Source organism: Saccostrea echinata, unplaced genomic scaffold, assembly GCF_033153115.1.
Source record: "Saccostrea echinata isolate AGI-Se365-2 ecotype Australia unplaced genomic scaffold, CSIRO_AGI_Sech_v1 ptg000033l, whole genome shotgun sequence".
NCBI classification, from domain to species: domain Eukaryota; kingdom Metazoa; phylum Mollusca; class Bivalvia; order Ostreida; family Ostreidae; genus Saccostrea; species Saccostrea echinata.
The window spans coordinates 28238870-28258764 of record NW_026889782.1 but is presented as its reverse complement, the minus strand read 5'-3'; the positions used below and the strand labels follow the sequence as shown (position 1 = coordinate 28258764).

The following is a 19895-nucleotide window of genomic DNA, read 5'->3' as shown; positions in this document are numbered from 1 at the left end:
TTATATCGGTCCATCAACAAGTGCGTTCATTCTTAGAAGTGTCGCTTCCTGAATGTTGTGTTAAGGTTCATGTAACGAATATTGATAAGACTCGAGAGATCCTAAAGCGTCACCACATATTTGTTGACAAATACCAAGTATTTGCCATGAAATATATCTGTTTGTCGTGGTTACAAAGGTCTCGTCATCATATAGCAGTAGACTCTGTAGATCCTGTAGAGATTGTTGTGACCTGACTGTGTCACCCAGTCTGTGGTGATTCAGTATAAACAACATGTGTAACATCACTAGAGGTGGGATAAATAATGTTGACCAGCTATTTTACAAGGAATTGGAACAACCGTTGTAATTCATTCTATAAGTCTTCGAAAATCATTATCTGTAATGGTTTTATATATCAAATAAGAATAAACATATTTATTCTACAACTAGAATACTTTTATACTACAGCGTTCGGTAACAATGACATTGTTTTACAGAGATAAAAATCGTGTGATTAAACAGCTGAATTTAAACATCATGCATATGTGCAGAAAATATTGTAAGAAACTTAATTAACAGTTTTACTGAATGTACATGTTTCATCTTTCTTAGGACAGTTTTTGAATATTTATTTATTTTGCGCCTTACATTAGAATACAATAGAATAGATACAATGCATGGAAAAGATCAGAGGCATTCCGAATAAATCGTTTATCTTGCGTTCACCGCTCACTTTGCGCTCACGTTCGCGCTCCGTTCGCTCACCGTTCACCAAGTTGCGTTCAGCGTTCACACATCGTTCGCTCTGCGTTCTCTCACCGTTCAAGTGGGAAAGTAGAACGTTTCAGGGACTGTATCTAAAATGGAACGCTATTTTTCTATGTCATTAAGACTCTTAAAATAATAGTAAGGAATGCGTTTACAAGACCTAGAAAAACACATGGGTCATGTCTTGTGTGAAAATACATCATAAGAAAGTATAAGATGCATGTGAACCGGAGAAACATCGCTTTATTTGTAAATCCAAGTACTAGAAGTTTTACAACAAGCATCCCCGAAAATCAAACTGTTTCTAAACCCGGCAGATGCAACTAGTATTGCAGAGAAATTGAAGCAATATGATTAGCTAGGGTAATTAGAAAGCTTTGATAATTTGGTTGAAAAATAAATGATTTGTCATAAATCATGTCAGATATATCTTCAATGGCTATTACGAGAAGGATTTTCTCTTATGTCTACCATTATGGCAAAATAAAAAAAGGAAATATAGGTTGGTCACAATTAATGACAACTTTCAAAGATTTAAAAAAAAAAAAGGTCAAAAGTTTAGAACTGTGTCGAATATGTTATTTTGTACCAAATAAATTGAATATAGGATGTAAGGTTAAATTACAGTCTTATTGATTTTTCCCAATTTGACACAAATGTCGATGATTTTTCTCAACTGTAAAAGCCCAGGCCCCTTTTAAAAAATCTAGAAAAATCACTGGGTGTATAATTACAGTTTTATTTAGGCAATATAGTATCATTGCAAAATATCTAAGGAAACATGAAGAATTACTCCTTTACCTCTGAAAGTCCACCAAAATGAGTATCAATATTATACCCTCGCAATAAAAAGGGTAGGCAGGTCTGTTATTACCTTGATCTTTGATTGATCTCAAAATAAATATGGGTTTTCTTTAGGCCATATGGAGTTGTGATTTGAAATTTTATTGCAGAAGCTTAAAGGGTCTTGAAATTTCGTCCTGACGAAAGTGTTACACACAGACAGAAATACAGATAGACAGACTCAAATTAATATCCCTCACCTTCAGTGAAAGCAGGGGACAAAAAGACAGCTAGTCATTATGATTCATTAGCATCAGGAATCGAAATTATCTCATGGCCGTAAGTCCGAGACTCGGACTAGTGAACTTAGTGTAGCACTACTGACTAGTAAAAAATCCGACTATTAATTCGACCTTAGTAATTTTTACCAGTTTTTTCCAATGTTTAATTTACATAAAACTAAATATATAAGGGGGGGGGGGCAGTTTAGTTATCTTACATTTGTTCATTCACTTTCACAAAAAATCTTAGATTATGAAGTCTAGAGGAAAAATGTATGAAATATCCCCTAAGTGTTAAAGCTGTTCTTACAGCGGTGGTTTTCAAGAATGGACATGGTATTGTATCTTGTAACAATATAAGTTCACGTTGCAACACATGTGGTTAATGACAACCGTGATTTGTAATGACAAAAATACCATTAATTCCTTCTATTTAAGAACTGGGTGAAAACACATTGCATAACAATAAACTATTGAACGCTATATCCCAGGCTAACCGCCTGATATTACATAATATACTTAACGTCTATAATGAAAGAATAATCTTAAAACTAGCATGACAAAAATCTAACCCATAATAAACAAAATATACAAATAGTAGGTAAAATTGGAAAGGAACAAAGTGTTAATTTCAGAAATATAGTTAAAAACATCTGTCAACATCTCTCTGTTGTCATAAATTAAAAACATTACAACTCTCCATGAGCAAGTGCATTAATTCTTAACATCGTTGCTTCCTGAATCTTCTGAAATGGCATTTCTTGTAACGAAGATTGGTAAGACTCCAGTGATCCCAAAGAGTCACCACAGATTTGTTGGCAGATTCCCAATACTTGCCATGAAATATCCCTGAACACAATATGTACATTAACCCCGTCATCATGGAACAGCAGAGTCTGTAGATCCTGTAGAGATTGTTGTGACCTGACTGTGTCACCCAGTCTGTGGTGATTCAGTATAAACAACATGTGTAACATCACTAGAGGTGGGACATGTAATGACGGCATGCCATTCTTCTGACTTATCCTTTGCTCTAACTCCAGTTCATCAATGTATGTGTATTCACAGATTAACACAATATCTGTCACTAAAGCTCGTCTTATTTTATTACCTAGAGACATCCCCACAATACACTGTCTGTACATATCTACATTTAAATGACCATGATAAATTATGTATTGCGATATCCATTTTTCTTGTGCTTTCTGTAGACACCTCAGACAATGCTCATATCTGCATTTCCTGTACAAGTACATAGCAAGATATAGTAATTCTGACACAGAGCCAAACATACATGACAATTTTAACAATATGGATGCCTTATCAGCTTTGTAATAAATCTTATTACGAAAAATATTTGAAAATAAACTACTTTGTATGGAAAAGGCAGCACTTCGTAAAACACCTGATGTCAAACATTGTAATGCAACTACTTGATACAGTGTTAACCGTCTCTTAATTACTCTCTCTATTTGTGTCATGGAAACTGCGAATTCCTCAATACTATAACCACTTTGGATAAATAATGGTTTTAACTCTTGGAATAAACTTAAATCTAACTCGGTGGTAGATATGATACTGCCCTCCTCTTTACAGACTCTCAATTTTCTGTTTAAAATTACATGACTGAGGTAAGGTCTCAGGGTTTCACTTAATAGTAAACATGATATCCCCTTACAATACGAGTCATACAACTGACTGAACAATGACGTTTGTATGAACCGGTAACCTTCAATCTAAACATGTTGTTTTGTGGAATAAAAAAGTTCGGACATTCTCCAATATGTACCCAGTATATCAATAATTTATAGCATTCCCAGAAACAAAACAATAAGTTATCAGGTATCCAAGTCAAGGAATTATTATTCTGGATTTCCCAAAATAAAATTGTTTTAATGAAGTATGAACAAAGAACGGGTGTGTTATTTTGAAAATTAATTACTTCTTTCAGAAAAATTTTTAAAAGACCATAACACAAAAACTGACAATGATTCATTGAATGCACAAGCTTTTGTTCGGCTCGAGAGAATGAGATTCTCCATTCTTCTGTATGTTCAGGTGTGCTGCCGATGGGAACAACATGGAATCCTCCACTTAATATATCCGAGACAACATTTTGGGATGGCCAACCTTGTTGAAGACATCTTTGTATCCATGGCCGAGCTAGTATCGGCCAGTGATGTGACCAGAAACAGAAAGCAACGTCTGCCTCTGTATGATGGCCCATGTCAAACGTAGAACAAGGTCCATGAGAGTAAGAGAAAGCAGCTGCTTCATTGGTAGATTGTAGGAAGAGTACGTGATTATTGCGAAACAATGTACTAGAAATATAAACTTTGTTATTCATCACTACACAGGAAGATATTACTTCTGCATCATTTGAAGGACTCTTCATATTTAGTTTGGTAAATCCCGGTGGTAGATCATCACACTCCATCAGAATCACTGTCTGCTGTGGGATACGGTAGAGACTGATCTGAGAGAGATCACAGATAACCTTGTGGTAAGGACTCCAGAACATCCAATCTTCATCTGAAGTAATCAGTCGAAAACCCTCACGTTTACTCCCACTCAACATTTTATCTAGCCCCCTCATGATGTAGACAGGTTTCATCACAACCTCATAAATGTTATCTACGTCTCTCCTAAACCTCACTTCTGTAGGACTCCCTATTTCATGACAAAGTCCTACATACACCGCCTCTGATAGTTGAGGGATGCGAAACATTTTGTTTATTTTAAAATTAATATGTAGTAGAAATCTGAAAATAAACGTTACTTGATTTTAACCTATAAAAATAAATGTGATTTTGTATTCAGCTATGTAAGACTCGGATAAAATAGAATTTGCAATATCGTAATGAATACTTCTTGCTTACTCTTGAAAACTGACCGGCACCTTCCATAGGAAAATAGTCAAAAATACATTCTCATGAAGTGCCTTCAATAATTACACTTGTCGGACTGTACAGCTACACGTCTAACATCACAAGATCATGGCATTTGTTGTAAATATTCAGATGGTTGAATGTCAAGGGTACAAATGTTTCTTTGATTCCTACCGTTTTTGTTGTTGTTTTTTCAATACATGCTCTGTAATTATCTGTGTCCATCACCTGGGCCTGTTCACATTGTAAAAGAAGATGGGCGTATTTGGCATGTAATCTGCTATTGTCATGAATACGAATCATTCATAGTTTAAATGTCAACAAAAAAATCGGCCGCTTTGGTTGGCTTGCCACAGCTGGGCAAAAATTCCCAAATCTACTGATAAAAAATGTATCATTACATTGAAATACCTAAGTCTGCTTATCTTAACAGCTATAAAACATATGTGACATTTCACATTATTAATAAACATCAGATAATAGGGTATGCCAATAAAGGAATTGACGCAGTTAATATAAGTAAAATTCTTAATCACGAAAAGGTCCAGTCTTGTATTCCCCCATCACATTTTAAGTTGTAGTCCACACCTTGTATTTCTTACAAATATACATGGACTATTGCTATCAAACTTAATAACAAAAAAACTCGACAGTGCCTAGATATCGAACATCTGAAACATAACCCTAAAACTGTTCATTTTCTTCTTTACCCAACAACTATAGTCATTACTGGTGATGTTAAATATAGTAGATAATGAGGACCTAAATCACTTTAATAGAGCCAAAATTTAGGGAAACCCGATCTTTCAACTGGTGTCTTAATTTCCTACATATTATGAATTCTTATTTACTTAAAGCATCTCGAATATAGATTTCTAGTCTTATTAACTGGACAATAGTAGTTCGGTATTTTTCTAAAACCACATTTAATATTAGTTAATATGTTATTGGTTTCAAGAAACCATACTAGGCGTTCATTAATCATCCTTTCCATAGTTTTACATAAGCAGCTTGTTGTACTGTCTGTGTTCTAGACACTTATAACCGAAACACATCTGTCCAGTTTAATGCTTTAATTCTAAACTACATACCTAAGCAATTTCACAAACCGCATGGCTGGGGTTGTCAACATCAATTAATGACTTGGTATTAAACATACAATATTCTGCTGATAGAGCACAATCCTATACGTAGGAAACATTAAATCTGAATGAACTATTTAAGATATAGACATTACACTTGTTAAAGCAACTGGACGGTATTGATTAGGATCCTTTCCAGGCTTTGGGATAGGAATAATTGTAGCTTGGGTCCAGAAATGTGGAAAATGACCTCGCTGCCAAATCGTATTAAAATTTTGCAGAAGACATTCTTTACTGCTCTGATGGAGTAAAAAAATGGAATAGGGTATAGTCGGAGAGAACGAATAATTTAAGAAACTTGCTGCCACGTGACATATTAATGTTCTCATAGATGGGTTTGACAATCTAACTGAAACTTTAAAGAAATGCTGATCACTACGTGTAGTTTATTCCGAAATATCTGACGTCTCCAGGCTTTTTTACGATTTTGATATCTTTACGTGCCAGGAAAACGCCAGAACCGGCGCCATTACGACAACTTGGAAATCGCCACCTCCACCCGGAGGCGGCATTCTCGGGTTGATTTTCGATACTTGCGAACCTAATTAAATTTGACACTCACAACTTATCAATAGTATAATACTTTTAGTACTCACCAACGTCGTTTTAATGGTTCGTTTATAAACTATATAATCCGATGAAAACATTTTATTAGACTTCGAGATTTGTTTTCATTTCAATATGAGAACCATCTATCCTTCTGTATTCAATAATCCAGAAGTGAAAAAAGAATTGGATAGGTTACATGATCAGTACGTACTGGTCCCTGCTGACAAAGCAGGTAACAACATTGTCTTTGTTTGTAAGGCTCATTATATTAAATGTATTTTAGACGAACTTGGATTTAACTCTACAAGTGGTAATCTAACTTATACTCATAGTTCCCTTTCTAAGGAAGAAATTCTTCAAAATCATATGTCAGTTTTGAATATTTTTAATATTCCAAACAACCAAAATGGATTTGAATTACCATATTTATATTGGATTCCAAAACTTCATAAAAATCCTTACAAACAAAGATACATAGCGGATTCCAGTAAATGTTCAACCAAGCCTCTTTCTTTACTCCTCACTAAGATATTAACAGTAGTGAAGGAGAAACTTCAAGAGTACTGTGCAACAATATGTTTGAGAAGTGGTGTAAGTCAGATGTGGATACTTAAAAATTCCAAGGAACTTTTGGAAAATTTTAAATCACATGATTTTACCAAAATCAACAGCTTAAAAACTTACGACTTTTCAACTTTATACACAACCATTCCCCACGATAAATTAAAGTCCAGTCCTTTTGATATCATTGACAGCTGCTTTTTCAATAAAAATGGAACTGGTAAATTTACTTACCTTGTCATTGGTCATTTGCAAAATTATTTTGTTAAAAAAAACATTCTGATTGTACACACAAGTACTCTGAAGTTGACATTAAAAAGATGCTTGAGTTTCTGATTGACAATATCTATGTGGTTTTTGGAGACCAGGTCTTCCAACAATTTATTGGAATTCCCATGGGTACCAATTGCGCCCCGTTGTTAGCAGACCTTGTTTTGAATTCAAATAAAGCAGAATTTGTCCAGAATCTTGTACGTGAAAAAAAGAAAACACTTGCTGTGGCCTTCAACTCGACATTTAGATATATCGACGACGTATTGTCAATTAACAATGACTATTTCCATTCTTATGTCGATACGATATATCCTGGTGAGCTTGAGATAAAAGATACCACCGAGTCTGACACACCTGTTTCATATTTGGGTGTTTTACTTGAAAAAGACGTTAATGGTAATCTAACAAACCAAGCTTTATGATAAACGTGATGACTAACTTTTCAATCGTCAACTTCCCTTACTTATGCAGCAATATACCTTCATCACCTGCATACGGGGTATATATCTCTCAGTTGATTCGATACGCAAGAGCATGCTCTACGTATGTACAATTTCTAAAATGAGGTAAAATACTGACAAACAAGTTGATGAAACAAGAATATCAGCTGTCTCGTTTAAAGTCATCATTTCGTAAGTTCTATGGTCGATACAATGGCCTTGTCAGTAAATACAACTTATCACTGAGTCAAATGCTGACTGACGTTTTTCATACTAATTGTTGTGCCATTATTTACACACTGAATTGTCGACGGATTTTCCCGTTATTTCCCGATCATGATAAGGAGCACACGGCGGGTGTGACCGGTCGGCAGGGGATATTCACTCCTCCATGGCACCTCATCCCACCTCTGATGTTTGGAGGTCCGTGTTTGCTCTGCTCCTATTTTGTACTGTTTGATGGACTTTTGAGCCTGAATACTGTTCGTTATCTCCATATATTTCATTCGTACATTTTAAAATCTTGCAAGTCCTGTATCGAAATGTGGAGTGATGTTTCCTTTTCATCGGTATTGGTGAGTACTAGATGCATTGTGCTATTGATAAATTATGAATTCGGCATTTATTTTGTGTTTGCAAAAATCAACTCCAGTTGGAGACGGCGAATTTTCCAGTTTTCGTAATGAGGTAGTTTTGCAGTCAACTTTTTAAAGTTTCTTGATATCCACTGTTGTTATAGAAACAGACTAAAAGTGATTAATCTTTATTCTCTCTTTTTAAATAACTTTTCAGTCAATATTTCTAAAACTTTATAGGGTCGTTTCTTGCGTCCTGTCAAAATAGAAATTTTCGGTAATCAATAGCATTTGATATCATGTTTTTCTCGTAAAGGTGGCTTTAACAATCGTTATTAAACTGAATTTTTTTTGGGGGGGGGGGGGGTCAAAAAAGCAATTTCGATGATGACTTAATTTTAAGTGAAAATTAATGGAGAAATAAAATTTATCATGAAGTTTTTTACCATTGCTCACAAATTTAATTTCCCTGATATGATATAATGCATGTTAGTTTTATGTCATTCATTTCCCCTTTTTAAAATTACTTTTGAATTTAATTGGAATGAAATTAAACTTGAAAAGTAGAAATTTTCGGTGATTTATATGCATTTTATATCATATTTCCCCCCTCTTTTAATTCGAATTCAATTTAATTTATGGCTTTTTTTAATTCTGTCAGGATAAAAATGCTAGGATCCACTTATTATTTTCTTTTAGATACTACCTTGTATAACAAATATGTCTCCTTCCGCAATCCTTACTTTCGCTTTCTTAAAGTTGGATTCGACCAAAAAAAGCAAATTGTCTGCTTGTGTGTATGCATATGAGTTGATTTTTCTCTTTTTGATTAACAACAGAGCTGCAAAACTATATTTTCCTTCTCTTCACGAAAAATTTTGTAAAAAATAATCCCTGGCCAGTTATAAGATAGAGTAGATAAACCATACTGACAGAGACTACAGCCGCAAAAGTTTCTCCAAATTTGCTGTTGAAACGCATGTGTTCAATCTCACAATCGCTAAGCTACGAAGTCGAAACCGCTTACCTATATACGTCACAACCTATTATACCGTGTCACAAAAAAGACAGAGGCAAAGGGAAAATCAAAGAAAATGTTATATGCAGAAAATTCAATGTTGTGTCGTTGGATATGATTTTTTTTTCACTCGTAAGATAGGGTATTCTGAATCGTACTTGGCACTCGTGAAAATATCAAAAAAATCCTCTACCACTCGTGAAATAAATTCCATATCCAACTTCAAAACATCGAATATCCTCCTTTTTCTACACAAAACACTCTTCTATGAGCATAAGCTATATACGTGACATACTTTGTTAATCGCAATAACAGACTTTCCAGTTCTATCTGTACCTTAATGACGTTATTGGGACTACTTTTATGGCTTACATTTATTATTGAACAGACAGGTGTGCTTCTGAATACTTGTACCTGTTACAAAGGGATTAAAGTTTAACTATTGGTTATTCACAAGTAGTTGTAGTCTTTGAATTGATTTAAGCATTTCACATTTTTGGATTTGTTTTTGTGCTCTACGAAAGCGTCTGATGGTACAGTCCTGGAAATGTAATGCTTTTTATCTTATGAAAGTTGCTGTTAACTGCATATAAAAAGGATATGTTCCTTTACAAAGATAGTATGAGCCAGTTTTCAAGTGTTTATAAATACTGATGCTTTCATTTCTGATGGGGCTCATTTGGCTGCACACAAAATTGGACCTTAATTAAGAAATGTTCAACGACTATTTTAAGGATGCAAGATTAGCTCTTGTATATATTGAAGCTGCCTTGTCACCATATCGACGTTTATCGATAAGTACAGCAATAAATACAACCAAATCCCAAGTTGAAATTGAATTGAAGTTTATATAACTCTCCCTTCAATGTATAAATACTGATTAAATACTAATGATCAAGAGTTCTAAAGCTTATCACGGAAACAAATTTAACATAATCGGGAAAATTTGTTCAAAGTTACTGTCATTTGAATAAGTAAGGTCTTAAGAAAAACTGAATTATTTTTCTATAATAATATTCAGTAAAACTAAAAAAAGAAGTTGTTTATATGTAGACATACCTGTATCCGCTGAAAAATTTGATGAAATGTCTGTATCTGGCGGAAATCCCCTCTCCTCTTCTTTTGGTTTATGTTACCACTTAAAAGCTTCACTACTTGTACTTCATTTAAAAAAACACTTAATATTCCTCTATTAACTTTTCATTTTTAATGTTCGGCACTCAATGTTTATTTGTATATAAATTTAAACATAAGTCCTAGTCTGCTTTGTGATTTAAAGTCACTGACCACTTTAATGGATTATAGACATTTAAAAACTGCTTTTTAATGTTTATAAGAACTCAAAACAACACTTAGTTCAGATTTCGTTGAATAACTAGTATGCTTTATTAATGAAAAAAGTTATGTTTTATAAAGAGAAATTTAACATGAGATTTTCGTTTACTTTGGGAAGAAGAGACACATAAAGAGAAAAAGTGGATAGAATACTTAAGATGTAGCAGTATTCCCCGAAACGGATATAGTTATCTAAACCTTTCATGAAAACAAATACCTTGAAAACAGTCAAGCTCTAGAGTCGCGGAGTAAGGAGTTGATCCTTAAGTCGCGGCTTCGAATCCCACTGTGGGACGTGAACACCGGTCTTTCGGATGAGACCGTATAAACCGAGGTCCCGTGTCGCAGTAGGTGCTGGAACGAAAAAGATCCTTCACTGCTCAATGGCCCCAAGTGCCGTGTATAGGTCAAAATTTGCAGCTCTCCACCGGCAAGTGGTGGCGTCTCCATATGAGTGAAAAATTCTCGAGAGGGACGTTAAACAATAAACAAACAAAAAACTGGCTCAAGATTGTCCTGTAATCAGCTTTTTTGTATTGGAATAATTTATAGTAGTCCCTAAGCATACAATATTATCTAATTTACTATGTTATTAAATTAAATACCATAATAAAAAGGTAACAATAATTCAATACATTTCTATATAAATAATGAATCGTAAGTTATCAGTAAAACTGTAAAAGAGTAAACGTTCTGAATAGTCCATGATTTGGGTGATTGATTGTATTAATGTTTTACGTCGAGAATTTTTCACCCCTATAGAGACAACATATAACGGTAAAACCGTTTACGGTAGCTTAGTAGGTAGAGCACTCGCTCCGTGATCGGGAGGTCGTGAGTTCGAATCTCGGCCGCGATTGACCTAAGTCGACAAGAAATGGGTAGCAACTGTTCCTTCGCCCTGTGCTCGGCACATTGAAGTGAAAGTTGCGGGTCCTTCTGATGAAACTTTAAAAACCGAGATCCCTCAATGCTCAATGGTCCTGAGCGCCGAGTAAAGGTCAAAATTTGAAGCCCTTCACCGGTATATAGTGACGTCTCTATAAGAGTGAAAATTCTCTAAAGGGACGTAAAACAACATATAATAAATCATCAATATACCGGTAAAGGGCTTCTAATTAAAACCTTTAAGACCACTCGGGTTTTGAACACACGAACTTTCTATTACGGAGCGAGCGCTCTACCCCCTGAGCTACCGTGACTGGGTGAGATACCATAAGTCGTTCAATAGGAATTGCATTATACCGTTAATCATTATAAATGTAGAAGCATTTAATTTTATTTTTTCATAGTCGAGAAGTTCTACTATAGAACTCCTGGTCACCTAAAAACACATGGAAAGGAAGCAAATCCATGGCCACTGCACTAAGCTGAAAACTGTTCAGAAATTGTTTTCCCAAAAAGAAGAAATATGAAAACTGCGTATATGAAAACTGCGCTTCGATACAAAAGCGCCGGAGAACTCATATGAAAGATATGGTTTTGATATGTAGAGAGACTAGTCCTCCAAGTAGTACAGTTTTCAGGTGAATGAATTAAGAAATTCAACATTAAAAAAGTAACACATTTTATTAGCATTCTGTTTATTAATGTCGACATTTAAATGACAAAATAATAACAATTTAAAGTCTGACAAAGCAATAATGAAGATACATTATATGATATACTGGATATTCCTAATCTCAAAGTCGAACATGTAATAATTCTCCTCTCTAAACAATATAAAGCTATGTTAAAAATAAGCCTTAATAAGGATCCAAGTATTATTTCCTCTTGTAACTTTATTGTAACTTTAAATCTCACAGATCTGTCTACTTTTTATCATCTAGCATCTCTTAGATATTCATTGATTGTCATTGTTTAACGCCGAATCGGCAACATCTCAGCCATATTTAGGCGGATTTTTTAAGGATCGAAAATCTCAAACAAGATCTACTTTCAAAATAAATTTGCGTATTGTACATTCATACTTTTAAGAAAATTATAATTATTGTATTGAAAAATCATTTTTACACCAAGAGGCCCAAGGGCCTTATAGTTCACCTGAGTATCATGTAACAACTTTCCAACAATTGAATTTGTTTTTTGTTTTAAACCAGAGGCCATGAAATTCTCAATTTTGAAAGAGGCACCATTGTTCAGCATAACTATACACGTAGCATGCTTCAAGTTTGATTACTTAATACACAGAGGCAGAGTATGGGAACAAAGAAGAAATGCATTTCCATTAATCAGTAATAATCAGCAATAATCAGTAGAGCCTCCACCCCAAAGGAACCCATGACCCTGGGGCAACACATTTCACAATTTTGGAAAAGCCTCCCTTGCTCATTATAAATGTTTGATTAATACCAAGGAGCAGATTTCAAAGCATTAATTCGTTCTCAGTATATATTCATTAGAGCCCCCAACCCTCTCTTCCCCTGACACAGAGGCTTTAACATTCACAATTCTCGAATAAGGATCCTTGTTCATCATAACTATATAAATCATCAGCATAATACCCAGGAGCAGAGGAGGAGATTTTCAAACAATTCATGCAGATTCAAAATATAATCATTAGAGCCCCGCCCTTACACCAGAACCCTGACCCAGGGGTCATGAAATTCACAATTTTGGAAGAGGCACCCATCTTCCTGATCATAATTATGTTCAAAGTTAATTTGTTTAATACCAAGGAACAAAGGAGAAGATTTCCAAACAATACATGCATTTTAACTATATAATCATAAGGGCCTCACCCTTACACCAGAACCCCTGACCCGGGGGGGGGGGGGGGGCATGTAATTCCCAATTTTAAATTGGGCATCCTTTCTTATCATAACTATGTACATAGGTCATTGGTTTGATACCCAGGAGCAGAGGAGAAGATTTTCAAATAGTTAATGTATTTTCATTATATAATCATTAGAGCCCCGCCCTAACACCAGAACCCCTGACCATGGGTCCATGAATTTCACAATTTTGGTACAGGGCTCAATGCTGATTACAATCATGCCAACAGTTTGAACGCTTGATGTCCAGGAGTAAAGGCTTAAGGCTTTTAAAGATTTGCATTTATTTTGATGGGTTTAGTTCCACCCCTCAGGCCCCAGGGGGGCAGGGGGCATGAAATTTACAATTTTTACTCCCCTTCACTCATAGATGCTATATGTCAAAATTGGTTCAGTGGTTTCAGAGAAGCTGAAAATGTTTAAATGTTAACGTACGACGCACGATGGACGACGGACGAAAACATATAGCAATAGGTCACCTGAGTAAACTAAGGTGGCCTAAAAAAGTACATTGAAATGATAAATAATACTAAAATTGAACTTAACAAGTCATGACAATGCTTTTTTTTTTTCTAAATGTGTATCCTTGATGTAAAGAGAGAGAAAAGGCCATCGAGATCCGAGTCTTTATGAAGAGACTGTACACTGTATGAACCATCATTTCCATGTCCTATCTCGGTACCTTTTGAAGGAAAATAAAAACTCCGCAATGCATTTTCAAACATCAGGAATTTCGCTCACGTACTTAAAATAACTAATATACTGTAGATAACTAACATTTCGCGACACCTTATTTTCATGAGATAGTAATATAAACGAGACAACATTTTCACGAATTCTGGTTTTCGTTCTACATAATTTGTAATAATACAATTTTAAGCAAGAATTTTCGCGAGCAGACGACTTCGCGTAATTACGCGAAAATAAATTTTCTCGAGAATGAAAAGTGATCTACAGTAAACAAGTCTGGTTATAAAATAATAAAATATGCAGGAGACCAAAACAAAAAAAATAAATAAATAAACCAGAAGTCTCTAATGAGACTGTAGCTCTACTGGTCTGTACATATACATGTAACAAAGAAAACGTAGCACTTGGATTTGAAACTTTGCAACATGCAGCAATAAATAGAATTATGTATCTTAATATAGTCTACTTGTGTGCCAAGTTCAATTGAAATCAAATAAAACTGTAGGAGGAATACCGTTTTAAAAATTGAGATCAAATAAAAACTGTAGGAGTAGTAGCGTTTTAAAAGAAATTCACAGAAATTTCTATTTTTAGTAACCATGGCAACACTGTTCATCGAAATCAAAAAGCACTGAATTATGTATCTTAGTGTAGTATACTTGTGTGCCAAGTTATATTGAAATCAGACCAAAACTGTAGGAGGAGTAGGGTTTTAAAGGAATTTCACAGAAATTTCTATTTTTAGTAACCATGGCACTACGTTCATCCAAATCAAAAACTGATGCACTAAATTATGTATTTTAATAGAGTCTACTTGTATGCCAAACCATATTGAAATCAGACACAGTCATATTGAAATCAGACCAAAACTGTAGGAGGAGTAGGGTTTTAAAGGAATTTCACAGAAATTTCTATTTTTAGTAACCATGGCAACACTGTTCATCGAAATCAAGAACCGATGCACTAAATTATGTATCTTAGTGTAGTTTACTTGTGTGCCAAGTTATATTGAAATCAGACCAAAACTGTAGGAGGAGTAGCGTTTTAAAGGAATTTCACAGAAATTTCTATTTTTAGTAACCATGGCAACCTGTTCATCCAAATCAAGAAACGATGCACTAAATTATGTATCTTAGTCTACTTGTGTGCCAAGTTATATTGAAATCGGACCAAAACTGTAGGAGGAGTAGCGTTTTAAAGGAATTTCACAGAAATTTCTATTTTTAGTAACCATGGCAACACCGCTCATCCAAACCAAAAACCGATGCACCTGATTATGTATCTTAGTGTGGTCTACTTGTGTGCCAAGTTATATTGAAATCAGACCAGAACTGTAGGAGGAGTAGCGTTTTAAAGGAATTTCACAGAAATTTCTATTTTTAGTAACCATGGCAACACCGCTCATCCAAATCAAAAACCGATGCACTAGATAATGTATCTTAGTGTAGTCTACTTGTGTGCCAAGTTATATTGAAATCAGACCAAAACTGTAGGAGTAGCATTTTGAAAAACTGTTTACAGACAGACGGACGGACGCCGGACACCTTACTATTGCATAAGCTCTTCTGGTCTCTGACCAGTAGAGCTAAAAAACATAAACAATGTTATCCACTGAAAATAGAAGTTAGAAATGAATAATAACAGAGAAAAAATAGTAGTCAACAAAATTAAACATGATCTGTGCATAACAAATGTAGATAACTCAATCAGCAAGTTTGAAGGTTCTTAACAGTGTCGCATTTTTAATCTTGTGGTGTTGTTTTTGTTGTAAAGAATATTTATAAGTCTCTAGGCATCCTACATAGTCCCCATAAGTTTGTTGGCAGATGCCAAGTATTTGCCATGAAATATCTCTGACCCTAGCCGGTATATAAACCCCTTCGTCAGAGAGAAGCAGAGTCTGTAGTGCTTGTGCAAATTGCTGAGACTTGGCTGTGTCACCCAGTCTGTGATGATTCAGTATAAACAACATGTGTATGATCACTAAAAGTGGGATACATATTAGGGGTATGCCATTCTTCTAACTTTCTTTCTGCTCCAAGACTAGTTCATCAATGTATGTATACCTGCTAGTAGTAATTCATGTAACATTTCACGCCACGTCTATAGACCCCATTTCCACTATACACCTCATTTATACACCTCATTTTCACTTTCACCATAAACCTCAGGTAGCTTTCACCATATAACCCTATACACCTGATTCTCTCTATACACCTCGTTTTTACTTTCACTATACACCACAGCTTAATACTCTGCATCACTATATGAGTCTTAATTAATGAGGTTTTACATAAAAGAAAACACCAACCTGGGAACGAGTTTTCGGACGGAGACTGTAAAGGAAGTCACGCTATACCTGCGCGCCGGAATGTAGACGAGAGAAGATTTAAGTCGCACTCTACTACATTCATGGTCACGCTCAAAGTGTACCAACAAGAAGAGTCTTACACGCTCAGCATGACCTAACAAAAAAGTAGTTTAACGAGCAAATAAACAAATTTCGAAGGTGACCTAATAATACTAAATAAAAGAAGAAACACCACTCAACACAAATCTCATCTTAATCTTAAACTTGTTTAAGACAGTTCTGTCATTGTTTAAAACAGTTCTGTCAGAGCTAATAGAATCTAAAAAATACCAATTATGATCAACGGTCATCTCGAAAATATTCCCAAGATTCTTCACATCACGACATCATATGGTCATAAAAATAACATTAGAACAGGATGCGATGGTCAAAAGTATATGTAAACCCCTTATAAATACATTTAAAATTGTAAGGTCATCAGTCATCACCATGGAACACGAATGGGATGATTTTGATGTGAATTATCCTGAGCACGTTATGAAGGATATAGAACGCCTGGAAAAGGCGTATATTGAACGAGAGCAGGAGGTAAGATCATATTACTTTATTAATAGGAAAAATTCAAAGGTAACAAATAAGATTAAAAGAAAAAACATCCCTATAGAACAACAAAAGAAATTACTGCGAAAGTAAATAATTGTTTTCCTTTATAGAGAGCAAGGCGGCTGGCGAAAGCCAAAGAGAAACAAACAGTAAGGACCTTCATACTAGTGTAGTTTAATATATCTTAAAGAATAAACTAAAACGGATAAAGTTAATTAATATTCTTTTGTATAATTTATCTCTTACGATCAATTTTAAATATTTTGTTTAGCAATAGAGATTAAAGAATATGGCTCCTTCCACGGTGCGTATAAACATGAAAAAATAATAATAATAATTATAACCTTATTTCCTTTTTTTTCCTCCCTTCTGTTTAATGCTTGATTATATGTTTTATTAATTAGAGCTCAGAATCTGGGACCACTGAGGGTCACCAGAGTGCAGCAAACGAAACGGAGAACGGTGAACATGTACGTACATTTCTTTAAAACAAAATGGAACCAACTACGATACGCATAAACGCAAAAGAAGAAAGAAAAAATTCTTATTTCTATTCTCTCCCTTCTGTTTAATACTTGATTATATGTTTCATTAATTAGAGCTCAGAAACTGGGACCAGTGAGGGTCGCCAGGATGCAGAAAGCGAGTCAGAGAACGGTGATCAGTTATTTTCATTATAAAATTGTTTTTAGCCCTCCAATGAAACAGAGAAAAAGGAAAGGAAAGGGAAAAGGAAAGAAGGCAAAACCCTTAGAACAAAGTAAGAATGTAAGCTGATTCCCCCCCCCCCCCCCCCCCCCCATCATTACGTATTTTATCAGAAAACAGGTATCTGATAGTGTTTTTTTTTTTTTTACAATACATTTATTTTTGTAATGTTCAATTTTTTTCTCTCCTAGGAGAACCAGCCGGCACAACTCGTAAAGCCCCTAAATTACATAGTCATAGATTAAGTAATCCCCCCTCTAACCCCGGACCTTCATCTGTCTCACCACATTCAGAATTTCCATTTTTAGATAATCTCCCTTCAACCTCTTCATCTCACGATTCTTCTCATTTAGTAAATAATGCTCCCTCTACCTCCTCTGACCCCGGACCCTCTTCTGCATCACAGGACTCTGGTTCTACAGATGAAGACTTAGACTACGACCCTGCTTTATAAAAACTTTTAAAAAAATATATAATAAATTAATCAATAGGAAACACCAAGAAGGCATAATCCAAAAAGAGTATAATTTTGCATTACAGAATTTTAATTTAAGCTATGAGGAAATTGAAAACCAATTGCTCACAATTTATCAAAGTGAAACTCAAGCATTTAAACTGAATTTTTCTTTCGGAATTGTCTTACGAAATAACGAAGGCGAACTTCGATACTTTTATGCCTCTGGAAATGAAAGTAGCTTAGAAGAACCTTTTCAAATTTCGAAAAAAAAATGACATTGCCTCTCTTGTTTTACACTTAAAAAATAAAGATTTGTTACAAACAGCCTTAAAATCGCGTCCAAATTCAAAATGGAGCGTTTATGTCATTACCAATATAAGATGGGTAGTGACGAGAACAAATTATATTTTAGGAGCCGCGAGAAAACTCCCCTCCTACATTAAAAAAAAGTCAATAATCGCTCTGGACACTAAAAGTAACGACGGGGCCTTATTAGAGGATAATTTATGTGCTTTTCGCTGTCTCGCCTATCACAAATCCCAAAATAGACGCGGTCTAGAAAGGCTCACGATAAGATTATTTCGAGAGTATTTCGGAGAACGACTTTCTAAAAGAATAAAATTCAAGGGGCTCTGTCTAAACGAAATTCCTCGTTTTGAAAATACGTTTGATATTAATGTTAACATTTTCCAATTATTTGAGGATGATTCTTGTGTCGATATTTATAGGTCCAGGGGTAATCATAACGAAACTATGAATCTAAATTTATATCAAGATCATTTAAGTTATATAACCCAAATGAATGTCTATTCAAAAAAATATGAATGTCGCAATTGTAAAACTCTTTTTCCAACACATGTTCGGGTTATGCGCCATGAGAAACGCTGCAGAGAGGCTACAAGGTACATTTATCCCGGCGGTTATTATGCGCGGCCTCAACACATTTTTGAAGAACTTGAATATTTAGACATACAGGTACAAGACGATTTACGCTTTTATCCGTATTTTATCACTTATGATTTCGAATCGTTATTGCTTACTGATGAACTTCCCTCCAATACTCAAATGTTAACTTAGACCCATGAACATCAGCCGGTGTCCTTTTCAATGTGCTCAAATGTACCAAACCATCTCGAACCCGTGTTTGAAATTGATGCTAACGTAGAAAATTTGCTAAATAAGTTTGTTAATAGAGTAAATACTGCCCAAAAATATATGAAAGCAAGATTTTCAGATGTTTTTAAAAAGCTCTCATTAGAGAAAAAAGAGTACAAGAATTATCAGAAGAAATATTAAACGAAGCGGACGATGACGACGACGATGACCACGAATATGACAAAGAGCGATCAACACTCCTCTTTTAAATCACATCAAACGCATTCAGGAAAAACTTGAAACCTATGTAAACGAAATTCCCGTGTTAGGTTTTTAACAGTTCAAAGTATGATCTAAATTTGATTAAATTAAAAACTCGCCGAATGTTTAAATCTCGCAAACGCAAAGAAACATTTTGTTGTAAAGAAATTTAATCAATACATGTGCATCAGTAATGGTCAGTTTAGATTTTTAGACATCAGTAATTTTGTGGCTCCAGGATTTTCGTATGATAAATTTAAAAAATCCTATGAAATTGAACTGCATAAATCATTTTTTCCATATGAATTTTGTTCCACATATGAAAAACTCGAGCATACGGAACTCCCGCCCTACGAGGCATTTTTTTCCTCGCTTAAAAATTGTAATGTGCTCGAAGAGGA

At 34.8% G+C, this 19895-nt stretch overlaps 1 protein-coding gene and 1 pseudogene across 1 annotated transcript; one reads left to right on the top strand and one right to left on the bottom strand.

Annotated features, from left to right (window-relative positions):
• On the bottom strand, positions 1-4542 carry LOC133198368 (uncharacterized; annotated as a pseudogene).
• A 12317-nt stretch (positions 4543-16859) lies between these two features.
• LOC133198367 (uncharacterized) lies at positions 16860-18135 on the top strand. The gene is made up of 5 exons (XM_061334464.1): positions 16860-16958; positions 17084-17122; positions 17378-17443; positions 17573-17630; positions 17873-18135. The coding sequence occupies exons 1-5, from the start codon at positions 16860-16862 to the stop codon at positions 18133-18135; spliced, it is 525 nt and encodes a 174-aa protein (XP_061190448.1).
• Positions 18136-19895: the final 1760 nt, after the last annotated feature.

Coding starts and splice junctions, on each gene's coding strand:
- LOC133198367 (XM_061334464.1), top strand. CDS start 16,860: ATGGAACACGAATGGGATGATTTTGATGTGAATTATCCTGAGCACGTT. Junction 17,444..17,572: donor AAACGGAGAACGGTGAACAT/GTACGTACATTT, acceptor TTCATTAATTAG/AGCTCAGAAACTGGGACCAG. Junction 17,631..17,872: donor AGAAAGCGAGTCAGAGAACG/GTGATCAGTTAT, acceptor TTTCTCTCCTAG/GAGAACCAGCCGGCACAACT.